General features: G+C 41.5%; 2 protein-coding genes across 4 annotated transcripts; both read right to left on the bottom strand.

Annotated features, from left to right (window-relative positions):
- Positions 1-1,099: 1,099 nt before the first annotated feature.
- vegfba (vascular endothelial growth factor Ba) lies at positions 1,100-17,287 on the bottom strand. Of its 3 annotated transcripts, none has more exons than XM_083980185.1 (8): positions 16,210-17,287; positions 10,592-10,643; positions 10,306-10,502; positions 9,304-9,377; positions 9,134-9,169; positions 7,211-7,294; positions 5,453-5,677; positions 1,100-5,246 (listed from the first exon to the last, which is right to left on the bottom strand). In XM_083980185.1, the coding sequence occupies exons 1-8, from the start codon at positions 16,285-16,287 to the stop codon at positions 5,225-5,227; spliced, it is 768 nt and encodes a 255-aa protein (XP_083836311.1). In that variant the 5' UTR covers positions 16,288-17,287; the 3' UTR covers positions 1,100-5,224. The 3 variants fall into 3 exon arrangements, with proteins under 3 accessions (XP_083836311.1, XP_083836310.1, XP_083836312.1); XM_083980184.1 differs by having other exon boundaries at positions 1,100-3,443; XM_083980186.1 differs by having other exon boundaries at positions 5,459-5,677.
- Positions 17,288-19,721: 2,434 nt separating this feature from the next.
- dnajc4 (DnaJ (Hsp40) homolog, subfamily C, member 4) lies at positions 19,722-26,315 on the bottom strand. Its single transcript, XM_083980878.1, has 8 exons — positions 26,238-26,315; positions 25,655-25,717; positions 24,832-24,953; positions 24,609-24,699; positions 24,035-24,219; positions 22,938-23,105; positions 20,840-20,926; positions 19,722-20,716 (listed from the first exon to the last, which is right to left on the bottom strand). The coding sequence occupies exons 3-8, from the start codon at positions 24,921-24,923 to the stop codon at positions 20,620-20,622; spliced, it is 720 nt and encodes a 239-aa protein (XP_083837004.1). The 5' UTR covers positions 24,924-24,953; positions 25,655-25,717; positions 26,238-26,315; the 3' UTR covers positions 19,722-20,619.
- Positions 26,316-26,859: the final 544 nt, after the last annotated feature.

The following is a 26,859-nucleotide window of genomic DNA, read 5'->3' as shown; positions in this document are numbered from 1 at the left end:
CAGACAGATAGCTTGGCAGCAGCGTTAGCTCCTGATCTCTCTTTTCCTCATCCCCCCTTCCCTTTCTTTTCATGTCCTTTTCTTTTCTTCACTTTCCTTTTTCTTTGTCTCCTCTCCCTTTGCCTTCCTCCAAATAGACACTGTAAAGTCTTCATACAGTTTCAGCAGTAGAGTTTTTATGGTCACGATGTCCAAATAAAACCACTGGTCAATATACAATAAATCCAATCAATAATCAGTGATAATACTGTTATGTATGCCATTTATAAACAGTGACTGTGGTTGAAATTGGTTCCTATTACACAATATCCCTGACTGTGGTCTAAAGTCGACTCTGTCATGTGACGACACTAATGTGGGAACAGAACAGTGCACTGTTATTTAACAGTGGACAATGAATCAAGTCAGCTAACTATCCTCATTCAGCAAACTAGCCTAAAGTTTTATTGGATTTGTTTAGTGATGTTGGTTGTAGAAGCTTTAAATCACATTTTAGATGTGTTTGATTACTGTTTCATTCATTAAAGAAGTTCCTAGTGGATAACAAAGATGTTCATGGATATTGTGTTTTCATAGCTGCAGTATCTCTGGACCTAAATGATTTTTTAAGTGGCTATTAAGAATATCAATTCTCATCTGGATTATTTCTGTAATTTGGGTGCCAAATCTATTCTACCTTTGTGAGGCACTATACAACCCAAATAAAAACAAATGTAGCAGTCAAGTGATATAAAATTAAAATCATCGAGTAAAGTGCCAATACCTTATTACTGTACTTGGGCAAATGAGTAATTTTCCACACACACACACGCAGCGTGGGGCTGCACACCTTTGTACTTGACGAGCTTCTGACTCAGCAACACAGATGAGAGGAGGAGAGGGAACAATATTATGTCTCATAACAACACGTCACAACAGGGTGGCACTGTAATCAAAAATGCCTGTTTGCCTTTCATTACCGTCAAATGAGAGATTAAAACAAAAAGAAACAGGGGGGTGGAGGAGCTGAGGTCAAACCACAGGGACATTACAGACGCAGGGACAGCAGCAGTGTGGATAAACAGCGACAGGGAGAAAATGAGAGATTTATATGAAAAATAAGACATTTCCTTTAATAACATCTGTAACATCAAGGTTGTATCCTGGTATCATTTTCAATATATTTGACGATGCAGTATACATTTTCATGTGGACATTGACTCGATTAATTGGCATTTATATACTAATACAACATAAAACTGCATTGATCTCTACAAAGACATCATAATAGGGCACAAATGGTGTAGCAGCAAAAAAAGAGTGTAGGTTTTTCTTTATACATAGGCTACAGTAGTACATTGTATTTGCAGAGAAGAGATTCATTGCAAAGTACAGCTAAAATGAAGTTACAAATACATTTCTAATGTATGTTGTACATCATACACAAGGTCATGGCTGGATATTAGAGATTATAAAATGTTATATAGTTAGTAAGGGGTCTCTATAGGCTACTAAGACACTGGAGGCTAGAACAGGGCTACCTTTACAGTACAACACAGACTGTGTGGATACAAAGCACACTGATGTTCGATACTGACACAAGTTTAGGACATTTAGGATATTAATATGTCCAAGTATAGCTGTATAGCTTTAAGAGTTGGGATGCAAAATGAGTATTTTAAAATAAGAAAAACTGGTCACAAGAAGTAACAGCTGAAGCCCCAGAGGCCATCAAGAAGTCATCTTAGCGCCACAACTCTTAAGGTGGAATGTCTTTGATGTCATGCATGTCTGCATGAGAGGAGCTTTTCAGTTCATGTCCATTTGCTCCTGCAGTTCTGCCATCAACTGAGTTTGTTTTTACCCAGTGTACAATTGTTCAGTATGTGCTTTGCAATCTCAAACACAAGTGCAATCTGTACTGAGGTTCACGGTTTCCCAAAACATTTGCTTCCTTGTGCACAAAATGCAATATTACTAAGAGGAGGAGGAATTTGGAAAGTCTAGTTTACCAAAAAATGATAAAACACATAGAAATAGCTGCAAAAGAGTAAGTCAAATCTAAACAAACGGCTTAAAACCTTTGGAAATACACTTACTCACACTGTTGCATGTAGAAAACAGTTGATAAAGCCAGACTCTCTCCATTTATCTTAGCATAGACTGGAAACAAGACAAAACAGCTCATCTAAATGGAACAAGACTTTCCAATCAGTGCCTCTAAGACTCATTAATTAATTTAATAAATCCATTTAAAGGCTAAAGTGTAAATAGCCTACGTCAGTGTGCCGTTGTACAGATGGCAATGGGCTGGAATATTTCCTGGCTGGGTACAGTTATTTCCTGAAGTCTGTGCTGACAGATCATTTGGCACATAATCACTGCAAAACCCACAACTTGTCATTTTCTCACTATGGCTTTTAATGTGAATTAAAGAAAAGAGATTCAGTTTAACACACTAACCAGGGATTTTTAGTCATGCTGCTACGTAAATTGTGTTACCACTGGACCCATTGGACTCCATGCAGTCATGACAGTTGCATCAATCGTCTCATCTAACTCTCAGCAAGAGAACGAGCAAGTATATTCCCTGAACCGTCGCCATTAATTTGGGGACTACAAACATTTTGGGAAACCGTCTCCTGTTCCACAGTATCACACAGTGTCTGGTCTATAGTCAGAAGACCAGGTCAGCTCTCCTCCTGTGAACAACCCTGCTCTTCAGATTGCTAAGACGCGCTCAGGAATCTCCTATAGGTTCCTCCAAGACCGGTGCTTATTACTACATATCTGCTGCAGCTCAGAGTCTCTACACTGGAGACTGTGCTTATTGCTAAATGTAAATAAAAAATATCATCATCTTAAAAGAGGTCTGCAATAACACAGGGAAGTAACAACGACGCACTAATACTTGGTCATTAATATGTTATGACATAGAGGTAGTGATTGAAGCATTGATTGACAGTAATAATAAACACTGAACAATGAAGTTGAGCGCGGAAAAAAAAAAAAAACTCATCTAAAGAGAGTATAAATACAGAGCTTATCACACCAGCCAGTGAAACAAAGTTCTTTTGCCTCAAGGCTGACACACAATTAATTCAGACTGTGGACTGCACGCTGCTTCTGGGTGACTATTCTTCTCTCAGCAGGATGGCATGAGTCCGGGGAAGAGAGAGGGGGAAAGAGAGAAAGAGTACGAACATGAATCATGGAGTTTCAAAGCTTCTGGTTCTCACGGAGCAAAGACGTCACTGGTGAAATTTAACACGGGACACAGGCTCTGAATGGTTGTCAAAAATGGGTTTCAACTCCCTGACCTGCCATTATGGTCCCTCCTCATGACAGTGGAGCTGCGGCTTCAGCTCGTCACGCTGACTGACAAGTTGCTCAAGACCTCGTCCTTTTCTCAACCAGTCGCAGTTCAAATCCCAGTTCCCACCCGGCAGCTGGGCGGCCGTGAACTAACACGGAGTTAAAGCGTGAGATCAGTCAGAATATAAACAAGTTATGTTCCAAATGAATAATACTCTTTCCATCCCAGCTCGCACATGCAGCAACAACAACAGCCATGTTTTCCTTTCACTGCACTGGGAACGGCTATTTGCTTGGTTTCTGAGTGCTGCAGACAACACTGACCCACTGATTGTTTGAGTTACACATTATAATGTATATAGTCTCCCGTTTGTGGCCCGTGTGAGCCGTCTCTGTTTAAATTCAATACATTTGCGTATCGGTTTAGTTGCTGACTGTGTACGCAGCCGGCCACCCAGTGTGACTCTTTATGCAGATGGATTAAGGATGAACAAAAACAAAACAAAGACACATTCTGCAATATAGAATATCTTTTCAATCAACTTGACAGAATTATAATAAAATATAAAACACAGGAATATAACACATTACTTTGCATTAAATTGCAAATATAAACAACTGACATTTATTTGCACACTTAGTGTGGCACCAACAAAAGCTTATGGCTACCTGCATTCATTTCACATTGCATGTGTATGTTGTGTGATTTCAGTATGCATATGCGTGTGTGTGTGTGTGTGTGTGTGTGTGTGTGTGTGTGTGTGTGTGTGTGTGTGTGTGTGTGTGTGCTATAGCACAGAGTGAGCGAGGTTGTATGTGTCTGCATTTGCAGTGTTGTCTGTGTTCCTGGTGTTATAAGTGTGAATGTCTGTGTGTGAAGTGGTGGACAGCCGCCAGGCCTCATTATTGTCATTCTCCTCACTGCCCAAAAGAGAGGCAAAGAGAGGCAAAGCGGCTGCTTTCAGTCGAGGTGCCGAGAAAAGATGGAGACAAAAGGCTCAAATTAAACAAATGCCGGAAAGCGGCTTGGAGAGCCAGCCTGTGGTCATATGCTTTGAATGTGAGAAAACGGCTGCAGGGATAACCCATCTGGGTCTTTCAGTGGGGAGACCACACAGATACACCCCGTCCCAGCATTCAGCACAACTATAGGTCCACGCACACTGGGGTGCCCGTTCATGTGCACGTCCTGTGTCCCTGTGGTATGTCTGAGTGTGCATACATCCACCAATAATCTCTTTCACCAATGTTTTTCAAGCCCTCTGCACAAACACTGGCCTTGACTTAACATCTCCATGTGCAGTTTCCTTGTGAGCAGCGAGTCACAACTTCCACCGAAGCATCGACACGTAGGACACCTGTGTAAGACCGGTCCACTTCATCTCTGTTGTCTTTGTATAGTATGATCACCCCCGTCTCCACTATTTCCTTGTATTTATAGGATTTCTTGGGTCCAATATCCAAACCACAGCAGAAGGACGAGCATGTCCAACCGTGGGCGTGTGTCCGTCCACCAGGGAAGAGTTTCTCTGGGTCTTTCTTCGTCTCTTTGTCAAAGTCACACCCTTTCTCCTGCTTCTTTCATCTCTTCGCTCACTGGATGAGTTTTGTGATTCTACACGTCTGTATACAGTGATGCACGTGTGGACTGACTGAAGCTTTTACACAGAAACGAGGAGGTGGTAAGATGTTTGGTTGCACACGACGTAGATCTACAGTATACTGAGGCTGTGATGCTGCATGTGTTGCTTTACTAGAGTGCTACTACAGGTTCTTGTGTGTGTGTGTGTGCTTCTGCTAATATTTCCTTCGGTCTGAGGAACTGGATGCCCAAGCGTCTGTATGCTCCATGGCAGTGATGCTGAGAGTGGACGATGAATTAGCAGGGGTCGTTGGAGAGAAGGAGGCGAAAGTAAAGCGGGTGGACACATTAAGTCCTTATGGCATCACACCTGGAACAGGAAACAATGACCAACCGAACAATTAGATCTTTTTATATCTGCACATAAAATTAATTTTGGCTACAACAGAGAAAAAATGGGAAGATGCTCTGGAGTAAGAACAAACAGATCCAGTTATAACAAACCTGCATGTTCAGAAACCAATAAAGACAAGTTCAAATGGCAGGTTATGTTGTTTTTGTCGTGCTTGGACTGACCTGCACCTCTGGGGGTTGAGCCTCCGACCTTTCTGGCTGCAGCTCTCGGCTCTGATGGTGCAGCGACACTCGCACGTCGCTGGATCCAATGCCCACTTCCTCCCTCTGCAGGGGCGGCAGCAAGGCCTCGGGGAAGGAGACGGAGAGAGAGAGGCGACGGTGGGAGGAGGTGATGGAGGAGTAGGAGGAGAGGACGGGGGAGGGAGAGTTGGGGGAGCAGGGGTCCTGGATGAGAGAGGGATGGAAGATGAGTGTGGGTGGCTGCAGAGTTTATCAATTCATGGCCATGAAGTATTGAACAATTAAAAATGTGATGGTGTGAATGTCTGGACTGAACTTCATTCTCCACCCACTGATTGTTAATACATCTCATCTCATTTATAAAACAGTAATATCCATGGCTGCTGTAAAGGTCAGCGGATCATTCTCTGGGATTCTCTGGGTCTGAGAAAGTTGCCTGCATCAGTTGGTGCATTAACTTGAGCTGGTTCTGCCTGCGTCCTCTCAGGGAGGCTGGCGGTAGGCTACTTAATGAAGTTACTTAATGAGGCAGAGAGGGGCCATCTTTGTTCAGGTCCCGATGACCACGCCTGCCACTGGCACGGACAGAGGAGGTGGCATTTGGGAGCAAATTACACAGATTTCACCCCTGCCAGAGCCCGAATAAAGCCTGTTCTGAGTGATGGATGGCTGCCGAGGTTCATCACACCCAAACCGAGGGGGGGACGGAGATGACTGACAAGCAAAGTGAAGGGGAAGCTGACGAGAGGAAAAAACTGTTGTAGGGAAAAGAGCGGCAGCGCCTTTGTCCTTCATTACTCTGAGGTGAAGCACCAGAATCATGGTACAAGTTAATAGTTTTGAATAAGTATGTGTGTCAATGACATGATGCAACCCAGTGTCAAGTGTAACCAGTATTTTTCCATAAAAATCTGACTATATAAAGGGAAAATAAATCTGGACTCAGATATGAAATACGTGTAATTCACTTTCACAATGCAACGCTATGTTTCTTAACAAATTTTACATCATTTGTCACATTATTTAGAAAAAAAAAAAAAGTGGTGTTTTTCGGATAAGCCCTGCCCAGTGTTACCAAATTACTGTAATTCAAATTTGAATATAGAAATACGGCAAAAAATGTAAAGAATTGTTCAAATTTTGTTCAAAAATGGTTAAATTTTCATTTCAAATGACATAAAACCAACGTGAATACAAACAACACTTTAACACATCTGATGCATGTTTTTAAGACAATTTTTAAAGATATTTCTGAATTGCGCCTCTTGCCAACCCGTATTTGTCACCGACCCATGTACTGTTTTGCTGTTATTAAAAAGCTTGGCAATCTAATGGGCTTAGTAACACACAGAGGTGACCCCTACAAGTGTGTGTGTGTGTGTGTGTGTGTGTGTGTGTGTGTGTGTGTGTGTGTGTGTGTGTGTGTGTGTGTGTGTGTGTGTGTGTGTGTGTGTGTGTGTGTGTGTGTGTGTGTGTGTGTGTGTGTGTGTGTGTTAGACCTTGACTGGTGTGGCTGTAAAACAAATTGTCCTTCAGTAATAATATAGACCAGATAACCTAGTTTGTTTTTCTAATCCAAACATTCACACCGAGGCTGGAAAACACTGACTGACGTAAGTGAAAACTTTTCACAGTTCATGACAAAGTAAAAAAAAAAAAGAAAAAAAAAAGAGAGGAAGAATAAATAAATAAATCAAAAGTATGTTGTGAATTTTTTATTTTTTATTTTTTACATACGTGGCAGCTCTGATGTCTCCACTCTTCTGCTTGGACTTTCCCCGCTCTTTTTTCTTGTCTTTTCTCCGCGGTTTCAGATGAGGCCTGGAGAAAATCAGACACAGACAATGTCAGGAGTTAAATTTTAATTTGTATGCAACCCGGTAAGCACCAAATTAAAACGAGTCCCCCGTGTATCTACTGAGTGAATATATTATGACAGTATCCTTACATGAACCCACTGCACAACCTCTTTGAAAGTTTGTTCAGATTTGTATCTTATACTTATTACGTCTACTCAGACTGATAAGACAGCATCTAATAAAACATAATTTTGCCCGTTTAGTCAGCACTGCATCATCATAACATTTAATATTTGATATAGTGAATAAAGAGAACCATTCTGCTCCATAATTTAAGTTCATTTTTTACATTTCATGACAATCCTCATTCTTTTATTCTGGTATAAGTCCCTTGTCCCTGTTGCTCTCTGTACTCCAGTCTGCTGATTCACATCCTCCTTATCACAGCAGTGTCCAGCCTTTAGTGAGCACAATCAGTTTTACTTTAATGTCAGAGCAAAGTGCATCTGCCTTCAGCTCTGGGTTTCCAGCTTTAACTTTCTCTGCTTCTCGCTGCTCTGTTTCTTTCTGCTATAAACTCTGTTAAACGATATATAAAATTATTATGGGAGCAGTTTTTGCCAGCTGAGCCCTGACGTCACTAACAGAGTCTGCTGCTGTTGTCTTTGGAGCTTTAATTTACTATCATGGATTCGTGACTCTGCTCCATCAGTCTGTGAGAGCGCACATGGTAGCAGAGATAAAAATCATCACTATGGTGACAACAGGATGAGGGCCGTCCCAGGGGACGCTGGGAGAGAGTCACACAGATGCTAACTCACTGAGGGACAAACACACATCCACATGTACCACACAGAAACAAATATTAAAAGTTTAATATACATTTATACTAATACACAGAGCCCATACATGTCTATATGTGGATAAATTCAGAAAAACCACACACACACACATCCTTACTGAGTTTTAAAACCTACACACACATATGTTGGAATCCTTTATTTATGTCCGCATCCTAACAGGAAGCACGGGGACATAAACATTAAAGATGCAATCGTGTGATTCCCTGGACCTGCCAGTATGAGGCACACAAACAAACATCAGCGACTCAGCAGCAGAGCGTGTTTCACAGTGTACGGCTGCTGATGACGCTCAACAGAGCCTCAACCGCACAGCATCCACCTCCCGCACAGTTTCCTCACTTTCACTGTGGATTTATTAAACTTTAAGACAGAGATTGACAATTTCCTCTTTGTTTCAGTTCACTGACTGCAACTCTGAAACCCCTAAAAGTCAGCCATTACAGTGGAATATTTATATCATTTATCATCTATTTCTATTTCCAATATTAGCCTATTATTAAGACTTGTGCTTTGTAGCCACAATGTGTGTGGTTTGACTCCACCTTCACCACATCAATATAGTTCCATCTAATAAAGGCTAGAAAAAACTACAGCAAACAAAATGTTCAGCACCAGAAAAGTTTTTTTCATTATCAGCCTAAACCGTCATCAGCGTCCTCTTAGTTTTTATTACACATTACTGCATTTTCTGTTCAAATGCACCAGTCAAACAAGCACAAACACACTGATTCTTTACTGTGTGTAACTGTTGAATATTAACCTCTTTTCACTACAAGTACAATACTTATGTTAATTTGCTTTGAGATGAAACACTCTTCTGTAAACCTCCTCCTCATTAGCAGCATCATCAGCAGAGTTATAACGGCAGCATTAGTGCAGAGCTTGGACAGTTTCCAGACAAGGACTGATAACACAATCTGAATAGGTCACTAAATTACCATTAAAGACAACTGAAAACAAAACCAGAAAGATAAAAATGTGCATGTAAAATATGTTACCTTGTCGTAGGTGTTGGCTGGAACTGTTCCTTTAATCTGCACAGAGATAAAAAAGACAGTGTCAGTTTGAAGGTGCAGTGAGGTCAGTGTTAGCAGGTGCACCATGAACAGCAGGTGGACGACCACATGCCTCCACCTTCGTGCACAGACACTGAGTGTGTTTTTATTACCTGCACTCACACTGGCTGTGCTCGACGAAGGGCAACTCGATGAGCTCATGTTTCATGAAGGAGGTTCTCATCAGCTGCAACCAGAGAGGAGGAGACCACTGTTAAACCACAGACACCCTCTCCCTTCTAGGGATTCAATTTGTGTGTGAATGAATTTTGAATTTATATTTACTTAAGTGTCATGCACCAATTAAGGCGCCCAGCCTATAAGGGCTTGCAAGACACATTTCATATTTACTGTAGACAACAAACAAAATCATCAGAGTACAGACAAAACAAAAACCACATGGAATTCACATAAATAATTCACTTTTTCTTAGTGTCCAGGCACTTTTTTTTTTATGAAAGTAGCTATATAGTAAAGACTTTTCTGAAGAACCATTCCAACTTTAACTCATCATCAGCCCAAAACAACACAGATTTCACATTTTGCATTTTCTGAGACAAAAACTGCCTGGCTTCATCATATAACGGACAATGAAACATAAAATGCAGTTCATCCTCGATTACATTTAGATTGCATAATGTGCATAGTCTTCCCTCCTAAGGTACTGAGTTAAACCTACCTACTTCTATTGCCAGAGGGAGAATCCCAGCCCTCAACTGGGCGCATAAAGATCTCTTGGATCTATTCAGTGGCAAAGTTTGAGTTTGAGTTGAGTTTATTTTGATCAGCAGCACATCAAAAAAATAAATAGAACCACAAGAAAAAAAACAGTAACACATCCCTCTAAAAGCAGGGCTGCATGAGGCTGATCGAAAGGGTCAGGGGCTGAAGCTACAAGCTTAGATGCCCTAACCTTTAAACCATACATGTAAAAAACAAAACACAACTCCGCCCACACCAGTACGTCTTCCCCAGAATGAGGGAATAAATTAGCTCCACAAAATGCTTCTTTATAAAAGAAAAATAGTCACATAGGGTTCTGAACAATACACATTTTTCAACTGGCGGTAAGTTCTGAGCTGTGAGCTGTGTGTGTGTTGGCGTGGGTAGCCTACCTCCATGGTGAGTGTGTGTGTGAGCGAAGGCACACACTCTAGGGCCTCGTCTGCACAGCAGCCGCCACATCGCCTCACCGACACGCAGGACGGGACAAAGAGGTGGTGGGTCTCCCCCGGCAGCTCCTGCCAGACCTCCACCAAGGTGTCGCGAGGCTCACACCCGCTCCTGGAGTAAACCTCCAACCACCGCCGCACTGGAGCAGCCACAGAGACAAACAACGTGTTTCAACTCAACTCTCTCAGCTCCATGAAGGAGGAACCGGTGAAGGAACAGGGGACGTACCTTCTCGACCCTCTCTCGACTTGGGGGAGTCTGCTGGGCGCCAGTGGGCGAGCTGGAGGGAGAAACAGAAAGGACGAAAAAGTTAATTTAGTCACTATTAACTATTGCAGAGGTTTCATATCAGCAGAGCAAAAACTTGATTCAGAAGTGTGACATATAATAAATAATAAATGCATCATGGTCAGTGAACTGAGGGCAGACAGATGCAGCAGCAGCTCGTGAAGCCAGTTGGTTAGCATGCTTATGGTGTTGGGAGCTGCTCCATTATTGAAACAGCTCCCATCAAATAACAAAATTAAGATTGCGGTTGAAATTCCAGCATTTCATCTAGAAACGGCTGTTAATGCTAATATGAAGCAGTAGCTAAAACGTACATGTAGGCCCTTTAACTTTCACCAAATGATTTAGAGTTTAAGAAAGATATATGAGGCTTTTCCCAAATAAGAGCACGAAAAACATTTTTAAAACATGAAATTAGAGTAATTTAATTAAAGTAAAATGAGCTAATATCATAACAAAACACATGTCAATCAGTTTTTCTCAGATCGTGTTCAGATTAGTATGAGTTTCAATTTTGTTTAGGTTCCTGCAAATGTGTTTTGTGAGTATATCTTCTTTTATTGATCAATATTCAATGTTTTTTTAAATGAATTAAACCTATAGTATCAGTAAATCTAACTTCTGCCTGCCACCTCCACTGTGACAGTGGTGGTTATCAACAAGCCAGTTGTACCTGTGAATATTTCACACCTGACATCTGAACATGTAGCCTAAAGCTTAATACTGCGTGGTGACAAGTGACAGGAAGAAAGTGACGACTCTGAACTTTGATTCACAGGTGAGAGGGCAAGAGCAGGCACAGCTAAATGAAAACACACTGAATTTCAGGCTCCAATATGAAATATTTCCTGCACAGACGGGGCAAATTGGACCTTTTGAAGATGTTTTTCTATGTTCTGACCTATCACCTTATTATACATCTGAAACACTTTCAGTAGCCCCACAGAGGTAGATAGAGAGAGAACCTGCCACTGGATTTATCTGCAGTAAACTGTCACAGTCTGTAGCTGGGAGTTGACAAAGGGGACAAATATTACTATTTCATAAAATGAGCTCATGGAAGACGATATAGAATGCAGCTTGTTATGCAAGTTTTGTTCTGACAATGAATACAACATATTTAATCTCATGTAATGTTGCCCAGATGACTTTTATCTCATTTACTCTAATGTATTGAAGTTATATTTACTCAAAATGTTACTCTAGTGCTCAATTAACAAAGCACAACTTTGACATATTTGTACTTAACTTGATTTTTTTTCCTGTACTTTACTTATTTTACATTTAGTTTAGTTTAGTTTAGTTTAGTTTAGTTTAATATAACAGGACAGTGTACAATACCATTAGTCAATTATAAAACAATGAAAAGATGGTTGTACCAGATTTAGCCTCTAGGGCTAATTTCCATAGTTACTTGTTACTTTTTCAGATTCAGATTTTACATCATACAGCCTTATTAAACAGCATGCACCCGGCCTGTTTGGCTTGTGACAGCTACAGCGGACATATAAACATAGTGCATTTCAGTGTTTGATCATGTAAGAAGGCCTACATTTACGTACGTAGCTGCAGCTATGACACTTATGTATTTTGTGAACGTAGGGCTTTTACATGAAGTGGAGTTCTTCTCCCACCACTGAAAACACAAAAAAGAGACTGAATTTTACAGCCCTCACACACACACACACACACACACACACACACACACACACACACACACACACACACACACACACACACACACACACACACACACACACACACACACACACACACACACACTGCTGTTATTTGACTTATGTGTGTGTGTGTGTGAAGACCAAGGCCACTTGTTGTAAGGGAATGTAGACTTTGTCCAGTTGCCCCCCCTGTAACTGTTCCACCCCCGTCTCTACACACACACACACACACACACACACAGGTTTGGCCCACATTGATTGTGTGTTAAGCTGGGACTGAGGCCATTTTGTGTCTGGTGGGATGTCAGCTGATGTGAGTGTGTCTTTTCTGTATGCTTATCAGTCTTTGAAACAAGACAGCCGCAACTGTGAGGAGCTGGCACATGCGCGCGCACACACACACACACACACACACACACACACACACACACACACACACACACCCTCCTGTTGTGTGCCAACCCCCCGTGTGCCATCTGCACTGGCATTGCCGACTGTCTACTGTCTAACTAACACGTTGAGCTCCCATGCAGCCACTCCCAGAGCCACTCTGTACAGATGTGCCAAGTGTGTGTGTCTGTGTGTGTGTGATTGTATACGTGTGAGTGAAAGGGATCCTGCCCTACAACACTCTTAGAAATAAGGGTTCTAAAAGGGTTCTTCTAGAAGGGCCGGGGTTCTACCTGAAACCTAGCCTGACAAACCAGACTATATCATTGAAATGTATAGACCTTTTCAGAGACTATAAACAAATACAGGTGTTACCAAGAATACTAATTAAGGCTCCATTCCATTTAGTGTACCAGAGCGTTTTCTAATGAGCCACACCTGTCTTTGTTTATACTCTCTGAAAAGGTCTATAGTCTGGCAACGTCCGGTAGACCTCGGCTCAATCCAGGGGGCGGGATGAAGGCTGTCTTTCAAACTGCCTCTGCACCAATAGGGTAGCCTACGACTAATCAGAGCGAAGAGCAGGATGACGTCGGTAGATTAAACTTTTCCCATATCCCGTCTGCAAAACACCAAATACATCCGTCTTCAAAATGAATGACTTCAGTGCAGTTTCTTGCTCAACTTTGAAAGAAAATGACAAGTTTAAAGTTTCTAGACGGACCTGCTGAGCAAATATATTTGCTGCCGCTAGGGTGTGTCTAGATTTCTAGGCCACCTGAAACCATTTGCTTCTGAAAGGGTTTTTCAATGGTTCTTGGTAACACTAAGGGTTCCAGTAAGAACCATTTTGATCCAGACAACCTTTATAAAAGGTTCAACCAGGAGCCAAAAAGGGTTCTCCTATGAGGGCACGCCGAAGAACCTTATATGGTTCTACTTAGCACTTTCATTTCTAAGAGTGTACAGCCATACAGTACACCACCTCTGCCACACCCACACCGAGCTTCAACACTACAGGAGGAAAAGGATGACCCCCTTTTTTCAAATAAGCAGTCAGACAGAACCAGGCGGCAGGAGAGCAGAGAGAGTCTCGAACAGGCAACGAGGCGTTTCTGTGCACGTAGCAGCAGCGCTGCCTGTAGCGTCTAGGATGACAGATCAGTGGCACAAAGTCAGGTCTGGATCCCACACCCCCTCTGAGCACTGCCTGTTCCTGATAGAAGTCTCCAGACGTAAATAAAAAAGCAGCAGCATGCAGGTCTCTCCGTGTGTGTGTGTGTCTGCTACTGTGTGTGTGTGTGTGTGTGTGTAGAAAAATGAGCCCATATATCACACCATGGACCATGACAGCACAATCGATGTGAATTATAACTTTGAGAACCGTGGCTTTAAATTACACAAAGCCAAAACCTCAACCACATAAAGAATTATGGGCACCACTTTCCAATAAGACACCCTTTATAAATCATTTTGAATAGTAAATGATTCGACCTCAAATGATTCGACTGTTAATCTGTTAACCAGCTGATGGATAATTAATCACCCACAAGTTTGATACTTGAATGGTTGTCCTTCATCTTCTTCTCCACTGTGAGAATTAACTGTTTTACCGAAACTGAATATCTTATGGGTATAACAGCGTTGGTCTGACATAATTAAAAATGATCCCCAGAGAAATTAGTTTGTTTAAATTACTTTCAGCCATTTCACAGACTAATGTAGCTACTTAGAGATATAATAATCCACACATTAATTCATAATGAAAATAATATAAAGCCACTGCTTTCTAGATAATTTACTAATGCTTCATAAATGAGCTACAACTAAGTCATTAATAAGTAGGCTACAACTTTTGGGTTGCCAGGTTGCAGAAAAACCTACTTCAGAAACACTTTGCTCTGCCTTGTTCACTTTCTTGCCAAGAATGTGAAAAATGTGATACTACTATTGATCTGTATTAGTAAATATGAAGCTACTGCTCGCAGCTGTTTAGTCTAGCCCAAAGAGTCAAAACTCAAAGGGGAAATTTGGTTTGGCCTATTGGCTCAAAATGTTCCTATTAGCACATAAAGCAAACGTATTAACATGCTGTTTTAATGCGTAAACACAATATTTCATTGTTTCATGGAGAGTTATGTGCTGGATTACTTTTATTTTAACACAGCTATGATACCAGTCAAGCTATTGGTCCTAGACAGAAAACATTGTTTAGCCAGAGTCGGCACAAGGCGACACCTGCTCAGGGCCCCGTGACCACTGGGGGTCCCAAAGAGCAATTCACTTTTTAAAGCTATAGTGAGTAACTTCTGCCGACCCCTGGAGAAATTCAGCGTAATTGCAAAAATCTCTAATTGTTGTTGTTGGACTTCACATTGTTGTTGCAGTTTATTTAAAACCAAAAGCAGATGATTATTACTTTTAATAGGCCTAGATGGGATTCAGTATCCCACTCTGAACTATAGGCTATCACTTTGAATATTAGGTGTAAATCAACCCCAGGCTGCACATTTAGCTGAATTTGGTACCATTTCAGATTAAAAACCATCGATGGGTAAAAAACATGCCAGGCTAAGATGATGATTCGTAATAAAGGATTAGTACAATGGAATTAGTTTGTAGTAGGTGTGTAAATGATCAGTAATTAGTATTATTGGCAGTAATAGAGGCCCCCAAAATAAGAATTAGCGTAGGGCCCTGTGGAGGCTTCGGCCAGCCCTGCGTTGAACACTACTTTTTGTATAAATTTAACAAATGATACACAATAAGCTTTAGAGGCGCAGGTGGGCAGATACTTTGTCACATGTGGACGGATCCAGGCTGTTCCTCTATGTTTACAGACTTTAGCCTATGCTAAGCTAAGCTAAACTAACTGGGATGTTATCTCTACATCAATTCCTGCAAAAGTTATGTCAGAGTGATTTCCGGTCCAAGAGCCTCACAGCTTCAGTTTCTGAAACAGAAAGGGATCGAACAGACCATTCGAGGCATCTCAATGAGTTAGCTAAAAGAGAAATAATCAAATCCATGCAGCAGGAGGAGGATTTTTTCCCCCCACAACCTGGCAACTTGAAAGCTGGGCTTGTAACTGATCTACAAAAGCTTGAGTAAATTATTTATTGCACCTTATAAACTCTTTATAAAAGGTGTCTGGGTAGAATTGAATTAGTCTGTGATGGGGGACAATAAACAGCAACATGTGACTATAAATTAATTATCAATGGACACAGACAAACATTAACATCCACTAAGACTATTAACAGTAGTTTCTTTTTCCTTCCTGTGACAGGGCCTGAAGTGACAGGTGTCATTGACCTCGGGGATAACTCCCACAAAGCCCCACATGAGCTCCAACACCACCGAATTCATGTTATTCAGTCTAATGCAAATCAACATGAACTACAAAATAAATCCCACAGGCTCATGTCTGGTGGCAGGCTGATCACTGCAGACTGGCAGCCTGAGGTCAAATGGTCTATACATTCATACCTTGGCATGAGACGTCGGTATTCTGGTCAGCAGCAGGAACTGAAACATTCCTAGAATAACTTGAAGCATAATCCCCATTGTGCAGGAGTCCAAGGGGCACGCCAAAAAAAAAGAAAAAGAAAAAAAAATCTAAAATTTGGACCAATATATATATATATATATATAAATGAAAATAAAGCAGAAAAAAGAAATGAGGAAAAGAAAAAAGAGGAAGAAGGTGGCTGGTCCGGCTCCTTCCTCTGCCTCAGTGTCCGGTCAAAGACGCAGAAATTCCGCTTTCAATCTCCTGCCTCCTTTTCCTGAAAGGACCCGCGTGTGGCATCATCAGTGCTGGAATAATAACTTTATTTGATTGATGATTGATTGATTTCAACCACACAAGAGGGGGCGAACTCTGAAGACACTTTATTACATGCCCTTAATTAGCGGCACACAGGAGGATGTCGTCAGAAATAACCAAGATCCATCCAGTAATTTAACAATCAGCCTTCGCCGACAACATGCGCCTCTCTGAAGTCATGATCCATGTGTCCGACCGTGGCGCCATAAGCTCAAATTCCTGGTATTTTGGTGACACTTGTTTAAACTTTGTGATGCCTCCCTGTATTTATTTTAGGGCTCCGTCAGTCTATTGGTCCTGATCCCATGAAACTGGTCTGGAGGGACCGGGGTGGCGTGACTGCAGGATCATCCAGGTTCCCACTGAAACGTGGTGCGGTCATAAATCCTCTGTGCAAGGCTGAAGAGAGAGAATTAAAAAAGAAAAAAGAAAAAGAAAAATCACATTATCCAGCTATCGGACGTTCATCCGGTAATGATCCGACGCTCTGGGCCGACGTGCGGAGTGACAGTGCCGCATATTCCTCTGCCCGGCTCGGTCACAGTCTCTCCACACTGTCGCTCCCTCTGAAAATGTGACGTTTCCTCTCCAGGCGCATCTTCTCTCGTCCTTTTTTTTTATTCTCTTATAAATAAACCTAGAATAACATCCTCCACTGACATGGCAGCGCCGCTACAGCAGAGCAGGGCAGCCCGCAGACAGACAGACAGAAAGAGAGAGAGAGAGAGAGAGAGAGAGAGAGAGAGAGAGAGAGAGAGAGAGGTCTGAAAAGGTGGGAGTCTTCATTTGTTGTTGTGATCGGTTTCCTCATTTCCTTTGCCCTTGAGACGCGGGCGGCGTAACCATTGCGCTGCCAACTTTTTCCAAACGGGACAGGCGCACTGCATACAGGTGCAACGTCTCCTCTGGCCCCGGAGTGGGGGGTCGCTGGAGCCCCAGGCACCCGGGGCAAGTGGGGCACCGGGCTGTAGCTGCCCCCGAGGACACTGAGGTCATGCTGCCGGCGTTTCTCTTTAGATTTACTCTGGATTTTCGACCTAAAACACGTGTGTTGGGTTATTTTAGAAGATTACCTTCTATTCAAATAGGAATTGATTGGTGAAATTACATTTTGCTCCGATTGGCCCTAATATATTAACACTGACTTTATGACATATTGATTGATTTTTAATTAATTAATCTCTTATTTTTTAACAAAATATATTGGTTTTCAGACTGTAAATCCAACATAAAAATAAATGTGAAAATGTGACCTGTAGACAGAGATGAGAACTTGTCCATATTTCCTATATTTTACATATCAGTTGCTTATTTGAGTCAAAAGTTAATAAATAATAACATTTTGTGGGACAAAATAATAAAGGGCTGTGTCCTGGCAGTGCCAGGAAGGCTGTTTCAAAGTAATGAAATCTGGTGAGATATTTTATTATGTAATTATGTAGCCTACTAATTTAATCATAGTAGTAATCTCATTTTCCTGACATTACAGTATTTCCTCAGAAGTTTTCTGGCGAGCATCAAGCCACTGGAAACAACTTATCAACTGAACACAAGTATAAAGCAGCGTGTCCCTGAAGCTGCTGCACTGTGTTGTTTCAATTCACAGCAGTGAAAACACAGGTGAAACTAATTACATTAACGATGGCTCTGTTCTTTTCAAGATGAGGTGAGTCAGCTCACACAGCTGAAGCTCTGAACCTGAGCAGCTAAATGGGATTCAGCCGTCATTAATTTTATTATTTGCACCTGTGTTTCTCCTGCTGTGAAAATGTCTCAGGTAGAAAAAACCTGTTTGGCTCTACAACTGACCCACTAACCCATGAAACAAAGTTTTATCTAAAATGAAAAATAAAAGTCAAAATATAAGTGAAACCCAATGAATCAACAACTGGTAACCTTTTGATGTCAGAAAGTGGGCCGTCATAATAGTGGGACCTTCAGTACAGACACAGTAACTATGGCCCTTGTGGATGACTATTATTAAATGTGCATTATAGATTAATAAGATAGATATAATACAATATTTAGACATAATTTAGACGTAATTCAGTTGAAAACCATCTCGTAGGTTTGTCTGAGACAGTGTCACATTCAGTACTGTGGTCCTGTGTTACAGTCTGAGGGTCAATTTGTTGTCGACCAAGTCAATCATTTATTTTTCCGCTCCGTATCGCTGTCTGTTGTTTCTCAAATAATAAATCAGAGGGCAGTAAAGAGTATTATGTCAGTGCATAGTCTGACACCGTTTTCCTTTTGCAGCTCATTAAACTAGATACAAATCTACTGAAATCGTTTTCATAGCTGGTTTTCCTGTGTAGTAGCTTCCTCTCCCATGAGCCTCGTGTGTGTGTGTGTGTGTGTGTGTGTGTGTGTGTGTGTGTGTGTGTGTGTGTGTGTGTGTGTGTGTCGGCAAGGCTGACACCAGAATCTCAGTCATTATGGTGTGTTTGGGTTATGACAGGGCACTCACACGCCACATGAGGGTGAGGGTGTCTGTGTGCTATGCGGGGATAAGTTATCTCCTGCTGACGTCTCAGACACAAGACTCACTGTGAGAAGGCAATATCACAACCTCCAAAACAGTTCACACACACACACATGTAGGATTGTGTAAGTTCAGTGCAAATATTCTCAAAAATACTCAAGATAAATCTATGAACCAAATCTTAATTTTTCCATGATGTCATTTGCTAACAAAGTACACAGGGGAAAATTTGTGAATTGTTTCATGACCGACATGAAACACATACGTAAATAAACAGGTTATGCACTGCATCCGCAGAGGCAGTTTACAGAGAATCACATCTGCAGCTCCAGATGTGGGTTTAGAGGTTTAAAAGAAACTCTCACCACTGAAATAATGGAAAATAAAACGTCTGAAATCTAAAGCAAAGCAGATAAATAATTACCCACTCTGTGTGGTTGCTCATTAAAAGATCTGTCTACAGCTGGACGTTGAAGCCTCATGCCAACCAGTTCATAAATTTCACCATACAAAAATGTTACTTTCATGTTTTTTTCCCCAGAATAACTTAACAGAAGTTTATTGGATGAAAATGAGCAGAAATGTGTGTAAGGAATACGATGTAAAGGATCTAAGATTGCTTCGTGTCGTAAAAACCAAAGTATGTGAGGATGAGGAATGGAAAAAACAGTAACAGGAAGTAATGACTGATGAGAAGACGTTGATCTTTTAATCATTTCTCAATGACATCCCCCCAGGGAACAGATAAGGCAGTCGAAAACAGAAAAATAACAAACTCTAATCTCTCAAAACTAAAAAAGGCAAAATGGTCAATGTTGGCTTTCACACTTAGTTATTAACCGTCTTTCCACTCAATTTGTATATTTTCATAATCTCAGTATTATTGTCATCGATGTTATTTGGATACAATTAAATGACACAGTGTCACTCTTCAAGTCGTAACATTGATCACTTTACGTTTCCCATTTATAACGTCCAAAAATGCGAAAAGAGTTTCCATCAGACCCAGTAGCAAATCCTGTTTCCATCACATGACCTGGAATTGGATAAATGCTGGAAATACTTTGCAACTGTCCCCCAACAGAGCGAGGCTCATAAAACCCCAGGAGGACGTTAACCAGTGTCCTCTTGTGTCCAACCTCAAGACATGATTTAGATCAGTATCAGTCTCTTTTAGCACCAAGAAGCCGCCTGGTGTTACAACCAATAAACCTCGTTCGCTGTCATGTGCCGTTAGTTCAGTGTTGTCTGTGAGCCCAGCGCCGCCACACACACACACACGCAAGGAGGATGAGGACAATAAATAACAAGCTCCTGTGAGTTCATTAGAGGTAATGTGATCCTGTTCATTGTGGATCATTTGGACAAACAGAGGACAAGGTCTGAGAACGTTCTTCCGTGAGTCCGATCGATGCTACTAGCTGCAAACGGCTCAGTCCGAGCTGATGGCCACATCACGTCCCCCGTGCGCTTGTGCGTCCTCAGCGTCATCTGAAGACAAATCCCCTTTAAAATCCTAAAAACTCATACCACATTCAGTCTGCCACCTTCCACCTGCAGCGATGACAGTTGGACTGAGACTCTCCTACTTGTCCTCTCCGCCGCTCTGGTTCCTGTACTTCTCCATGAACTCGGCGTGTTTGTGCCGCAGGATTTCTGTCTGTTTCTTAAAACCGTTGATCCTGGGAAAAACAGCACAGACGACGACACTTTCAGACTCACCTGCATATTCAAGCGTCACATCGCTAAAACAAATTCATTGATACAAGTCAAATGTGCCATGAAAGAGAAGATGAAGGACTCACCTGGCCCTCTCTTTGGAGTCGTTATAAATCTCAGTGATAACTCTGTCTTTCTCGTCCATAAAGTTAGTGTGAACGTCTTCTAATTTACTAAAAGGGTCCAGAGAGAGAGAGACGTTTGAGTCACAACCTGAACAGAATCAATTTGCTTAACCTACAAACTCTGAGCTCAGCAGGCGCTCTGTATGCTCAGTTGTATTTATGAGTTTGTGCAGCTGTTATAACAACACTTCGCACCATAAAGATGTGATTCTCTGCAAACAGAACTGGCACAGAGTCAGTGTGTGAAAACAAATACGACGACACAAGCCCCGAGGTTACGCCAAAGACACATGGCACGGGGGGACGACGTGTCCACAAACAGTCTCATTCATCTGGGTGTGAATATGCAGCAAAGAAAACTCAGGAGAGCAGTGAAGGGAGAACAGACATGAAGGAAGTTAGATGAAAGGAGAGGCAGTGGAAACAGTAGAGCAGTGTTTCCTCAACATGCATCCACAGTGAAAAGTCACTTAAAAGTCACAATGAAATGAAACCACTGCATCATCAACACACACATGTACAAACATATAGACACAGACTTCACAGGAGAGTTGGCATAAGGCAAAGAGACAGACTTAACGACATCTTGTTACATCCTGCTTCTGACCGTCCACTATCTTATTCTGTAAAGCTGCTTTGCATATCAACATCTATTCTGTATTTTCATACATGCATACCTTACATAAAACAGGAAGGTTGGGCGAGTCTGATTAAATAGATATTATAACGAAGTGTCGCCTGCAGGAGAGACATCCAAACCGTGTGCAAACATTGAACTTCCTCAACACTGGCAGCTCATCTCAATGTGGGTCATCTCAAATTGTGCTCACGCCAATAAGAAAATTAAATATTCAAATTTTAAGCATAGGCCTATTTTTTCAGCAGCCCATGAAAACTGATCACTCTTGATGGTCAGACGGACTCATACACTGCTACTGATGTGTGTGTGATGTTTTACTGTGTGGTAAGTGAATGAATGTTGATGTGTGAGTCTTTTTAGAGTCCACATCCTGATTGTGCAACTTAATTATATTGTACATGATGCATGTATAATGACAATAAAGTATCTTAATCTATTTGAAACTTAATCTTAATAAAACAAAACTGTTTTTTCTTTGCACCAAGGAGCCAAAAATATTAAACCCCTTAGAAGCAACGCGACCAACAGGCCAGCGGGTGTTCAGGGGTTAACAGATATTAATACTAACATCATATGGGTTACCAACTTCAAAAAGGTACAAATTTAGACAAACCCACTTCAACTTTGTCCTGTCCACTTATGATTGAATTTTCAGATGAGTCTGAACAACTGGCTCACTAAGTTTTCTTAAAAAAAAAAAAAAAAAAAAGTATTTCTATTGTTCCCATGATCCTCTTACCTCTCCAGGTGATTCCAATCATCCTATATAAGGAGCACCCTGAAGTAGGCTTCTGCCAAAACGCGTGGGCTGTAACCCACTCCAATGTTTTACTTGATATAGCCATTGTAAAATAAAGGCTTTTTATTGTTGAAGAAGAGTGCCTTGGATTTTCCTTTTTTGTATTTCTATTTTTGTCGTTGCAGTAAGTTCCCATCTATCCATGCATGTGCTGCACCACCACTCATCCATACAGGGTCACAGGGAGGCTCGAGCCTGTCCTGCCCCAGCTGACACTGGGCGAGGGGGGCGAGGTTACACCGTGGACAGGTCGACAACATATAGAGCCTCAGAACAACCTCACGCTATATCCAGGTAAGCTTCTGTTTTCAAAACATTTCCTGTTTCAACACGTATTACTGCAGCAGTCTGGGCCCCCACAGGCTTTCAAGTGTCAAAAGCTCCTCGTATATTAACACACATGTCAAGGTGAACATGAATAACACGACCTGCTGTGATTCTCAGGTCATTTTCCTCCATTCTTCCACCAATGGGCGAATCAGGACATTAAAAGCTTGGTCTAGAATGACTATTGCATGCTTTAATTTTGTATTATTTCATGCTAATCTAGTACTTTCTGACCAGAATAGTTCTGTTTATAAAACGATGGGATATGTGGTGAGTGGTTCTGTAGCTTTTACCTGAAGAAAACTAAGTGAGCTCCTATGCTGAGCCCCATGATCAACACGCAGTAGCCCACCAGTCTGAAGTTCCTCCTCCTCTTGCTCTGCCTCTGCTCCGACGCCGTCTGACCAGAACGAGACTGATGAAACTGCTCCCAGTAATAACTGTTGTTGTGGGCGTCCGCACTGAGGAAGAAACAGTTGCAGAGGGATAATGAAAGGAGACATCGTACACAGAGGAGGGATGTTAACGTCATGATAGAAACAGCAGCATCAGTCTATGTGTGAACTGGATTTTACACAGCAGTTTACATACGTACTGTATCTGTACCAATCTGTGTGTTTTTTCCTCAATATGAGACATATCAAGCAGTTTATCCTGAAATACAGTTACTGTAAAGGGATAGTTCAACATTTTGGCAAACTGGCCCATTGCCATAATCCCTATAGTTTGTTACCTTTAATTGTTGGTGCAGGCTATTTTTAGAACAGCGGAGCAGAGCCGCTTTGAGCTACACTACGGAGGCTCATGGGATTTCTTGGTTTCCCTCATCAAACTCATCAAATACACAATCCAACAACTCCAAAACGCTGAGTTGTTTTCGAGGCAAATTCATGCAAAACCGCTGATGCCAGTTTTCCGGCAAGCAGTCTCTGCATTTGCCTCGATTGTGTATTTGATGAGTTTGCTGAGGGAAACCAAGAAATCCCATGAGCCTCCGTAGCGTAGCTCCGAGCAGCTCACGGCTCTGCTCCGCCGCTCTAAAAATAGCTTGCACTGACAATTAAAGGTAACAAAACCTACTCCTAAAACTATAGGGATTATGGCAATGGGCCAATTTGCCAAAATGTTGAACTATCCCTTTAAAAAAAAAAAACAGACACAGTATGCTATACTGTAGTACAATACATGGTCTAGGTTTCTGATGTGCGGTCCTCACAAGAATATCATGAGTGTGACATTGTAGAAACAACAGTAATTATAACTCTTCTGTTGGATTTATTGCTGCAGAACAACGTAAGCCCACTCTAACAGTGATGAAGTGTGGAGGAAGGTGAGGAAAATGAGCAAACACAGAGTGACAGACTGTGTGTGTGTGTGTGTGTGTGTTCACCTGGCGGCTCTGTAGGCGGTGTTACTGGAGGCAGATCTGAACGTCTGTCCTCCGCTGTATCTGTGACTGATTTTGAAGTCGTACTCCTTCCTGCTCGGCTCTTTGCTCAGCACTCTGTAGGCCTCGTTCAACTCCACAAACTGGCTGTGCAGCGCCGGGTTGGACGGATCTCTGTCCGGGTGCAGCTACAGTAACAGGGGAGGAGTGGGTCAGTGATGATCAGGTATACAAAACAAACCATCCCACCCACCCAGAGATGCCCCGAGGCTGTGGAGCTTATCTGGACAGGAACACTTGCAGTAACACACAAAGATCTTCTAACTTCCTCTGTTAAACAAATGCATGCTCTTATATGGGGCTGTGCTCACAACCAAGCTTTTTTTTTCAAGCAGGCAAATACACATGTCCATCCATATTTACCCTGGAAGCCACAACATGAAAACAAACAGTGAGGAAGCCCACTGTGGGAACAGTTCACCAGCAGAAACCAGGCTGATAAAGGCTGCCCTCAAGTGGCCGCACATTTGTTTTAAATTACATGCACAGCTTGAAAATAAACAAGAATCATCATTACCTTTTTAGATTTGTCAAAAAATGCTTTTTTAATTTCGTCCAAGGTGGCATTAGATTTGACTCCCAGGAGATCGTAATGGTTCACAGCTTTTCTGCAGTGAGAAGACAAACGACGCAAAATCACATATTGTATTGTATTCAGACCCCAAAGCAGAGGTTGTCGCCACCGTCACTCAGGTGCTCTGAAATGATTAAAATCAACACACACACACACACAGACACACCTGTGTGCAGAGCTCTGAGAGAGCAGACGCAGTCCGCACTTGCTGTACCACAAACAGCTCTGACATAGTCGCAGCTGAGCCTCCAATTGCATGATGGGTAATTTCTGAGTTTCCACACAGACCTGTGAACAGATTTTAAAAGATAGAAAAAGCAGAAACACACTGAAACCAAAATATCAGTTACTCCAGACTCAGGCATCAAGATGTTTCATTAATATTTAATAATAATATTAAAGGATTGTCACATTTTTGATTGTCACATTTTTGTTGCTGTTTATTTGATCATATTAGAAAGAAGTCACCCTTGAGATTTTTTTTTGTCATATTACAGTTGGGCAAATCTCGGGTTTATGGACCAATGTGAAAATATGTTGTAAATAATTTTGGTTGCCTAAACAAAGACATGGATACAAACAGTGTAGAGACTATTGGACCTTCATTTTAGTCTTACCTATGTACAATATATATCAACACTTGATAAATTAGACTTCTTAGTGACATTGTCATCTAATCTGCCCACCCTGTTATTATAATACCGTAATTGTTTAGTATGTATCGCAGCAAAGATGTTACTGTGAACTGTATATGACATCTCTAAATCAATTAATTAAATACTCTTTACAACCATGTTTGACAAAGGAAAGCAGCAATTCTTGTCTACAATGATGTTTCTGTTGAATGAAAGAGCCACTTCAGTTAAGCTCTCACTTGACTATGAACTTACATTTAAAATATAACCTATTGCAGATATCATTTAAAATGGTAGTGATGTATAATAACTGTGTTGTGCCATTTTGTTTGAACACATACTGATTGTCTTTACCTTTCAGGGTGTTTCCATTGAGAGTGGAGGACTCAGCAGTTCATGTGCTGACATGTGACCTGTCTGTTGACCATAACAGAGCAGAGGGTGAGTGAATTTTTTTTTTTGGAAAGAACAATTTAACACCAAATTCACAGAAAAACACAGCACTGTCGGTCACTCTCTGCTAAAAGAGACACAACCTTTCATTCACTCCAGCACCTGTGCACTTTGTTGTCTTCTTGGGGGCGTGTTCACCTTGTAAACATTAAACTTAAATTAGTTTAACACTATAAATCAAAATTTACTTTCATTAGCTACACAGTCTGCTGCAGACCGACTGCTGACATGTGTCATTATATAATGGGTCAAGTTAAAAGTAGCCAGACCTCCTGGTTTCCAGCAGGAACACTTTGTTCAGGCTAGTGTTAGCCGCGGTTAGCTCCAAGTCTCTGCTACTGTTAATGCTACATGCTACATGCTACATGGTTTATAAGATGAACCTGCAGCTGGTGGCTAAACATATTAACGACAGCGTAAAACCTTAATGCAAAACTGGACCAAGTTATAAAACCAGTATTTAAGAGGAAGAAGAGTGACATACCACCAGAGCTCAGTTTCATAACAGTTTGATTGTGCTGCTGCTGCTGCTGCTGCTGTGAGACCGTTGCATAAACTCAACAACGTCAAGCTAACTGACGTAAAACTACACCGGAAACGGGGAGACGTTCCTTCAAAATAAAATGAAACTTAACGTTAATGATGTAACTTAATTCATAAAACACAATAGACGTCAACACTGAACACCGGTGAATTTTAACTATGTCCTTACAGCCCCTTTTTGCTTATTTGGTACCTATGGGTTGACTCACCGTACACTTCTACTTGAGGAAGCATTGAGTAGATTTTAGGTAGCTTGATCAAAGGAACACGCCCCTACACGTGTTTGGTGTTTAACCCTGTGTTTGCCGTGTATTGAACATGGCACCTGTACAGTTTGTAAATACAGTGCCAGTTGTAAGTTAAGATGCAGTTTCTCATTAAAGGAAGCGCATGTCCACACTTAGATGCTGTAAGTGTAGTAACCCTTATTTATGCCTATTGGCACATGGGAAACAATCATGGTCCACACCAAAGGACATGGACCATGTAAATAAAATAAAATGAAATAAAGATTCAAAAACAATTCACTTCCACCAACAGTAAAATACAGCATTTACCTGAAT

The sequence above is a fragment of the Trachurus trachurus genome (assembly GCF_905171665.1).
Source record: "Trachurus trachurus genome assembly, chromosome: 10".
Taxonomy (NCBI): Eukaryota; Metazoa; Chordata; class Actinopteri; order Carangiformes; family Carangidae; genus Trachurus; species Trachurus trachurus.
This window is presented reverse-complemented; position numbering and strand designations above follow the sequence as displayed.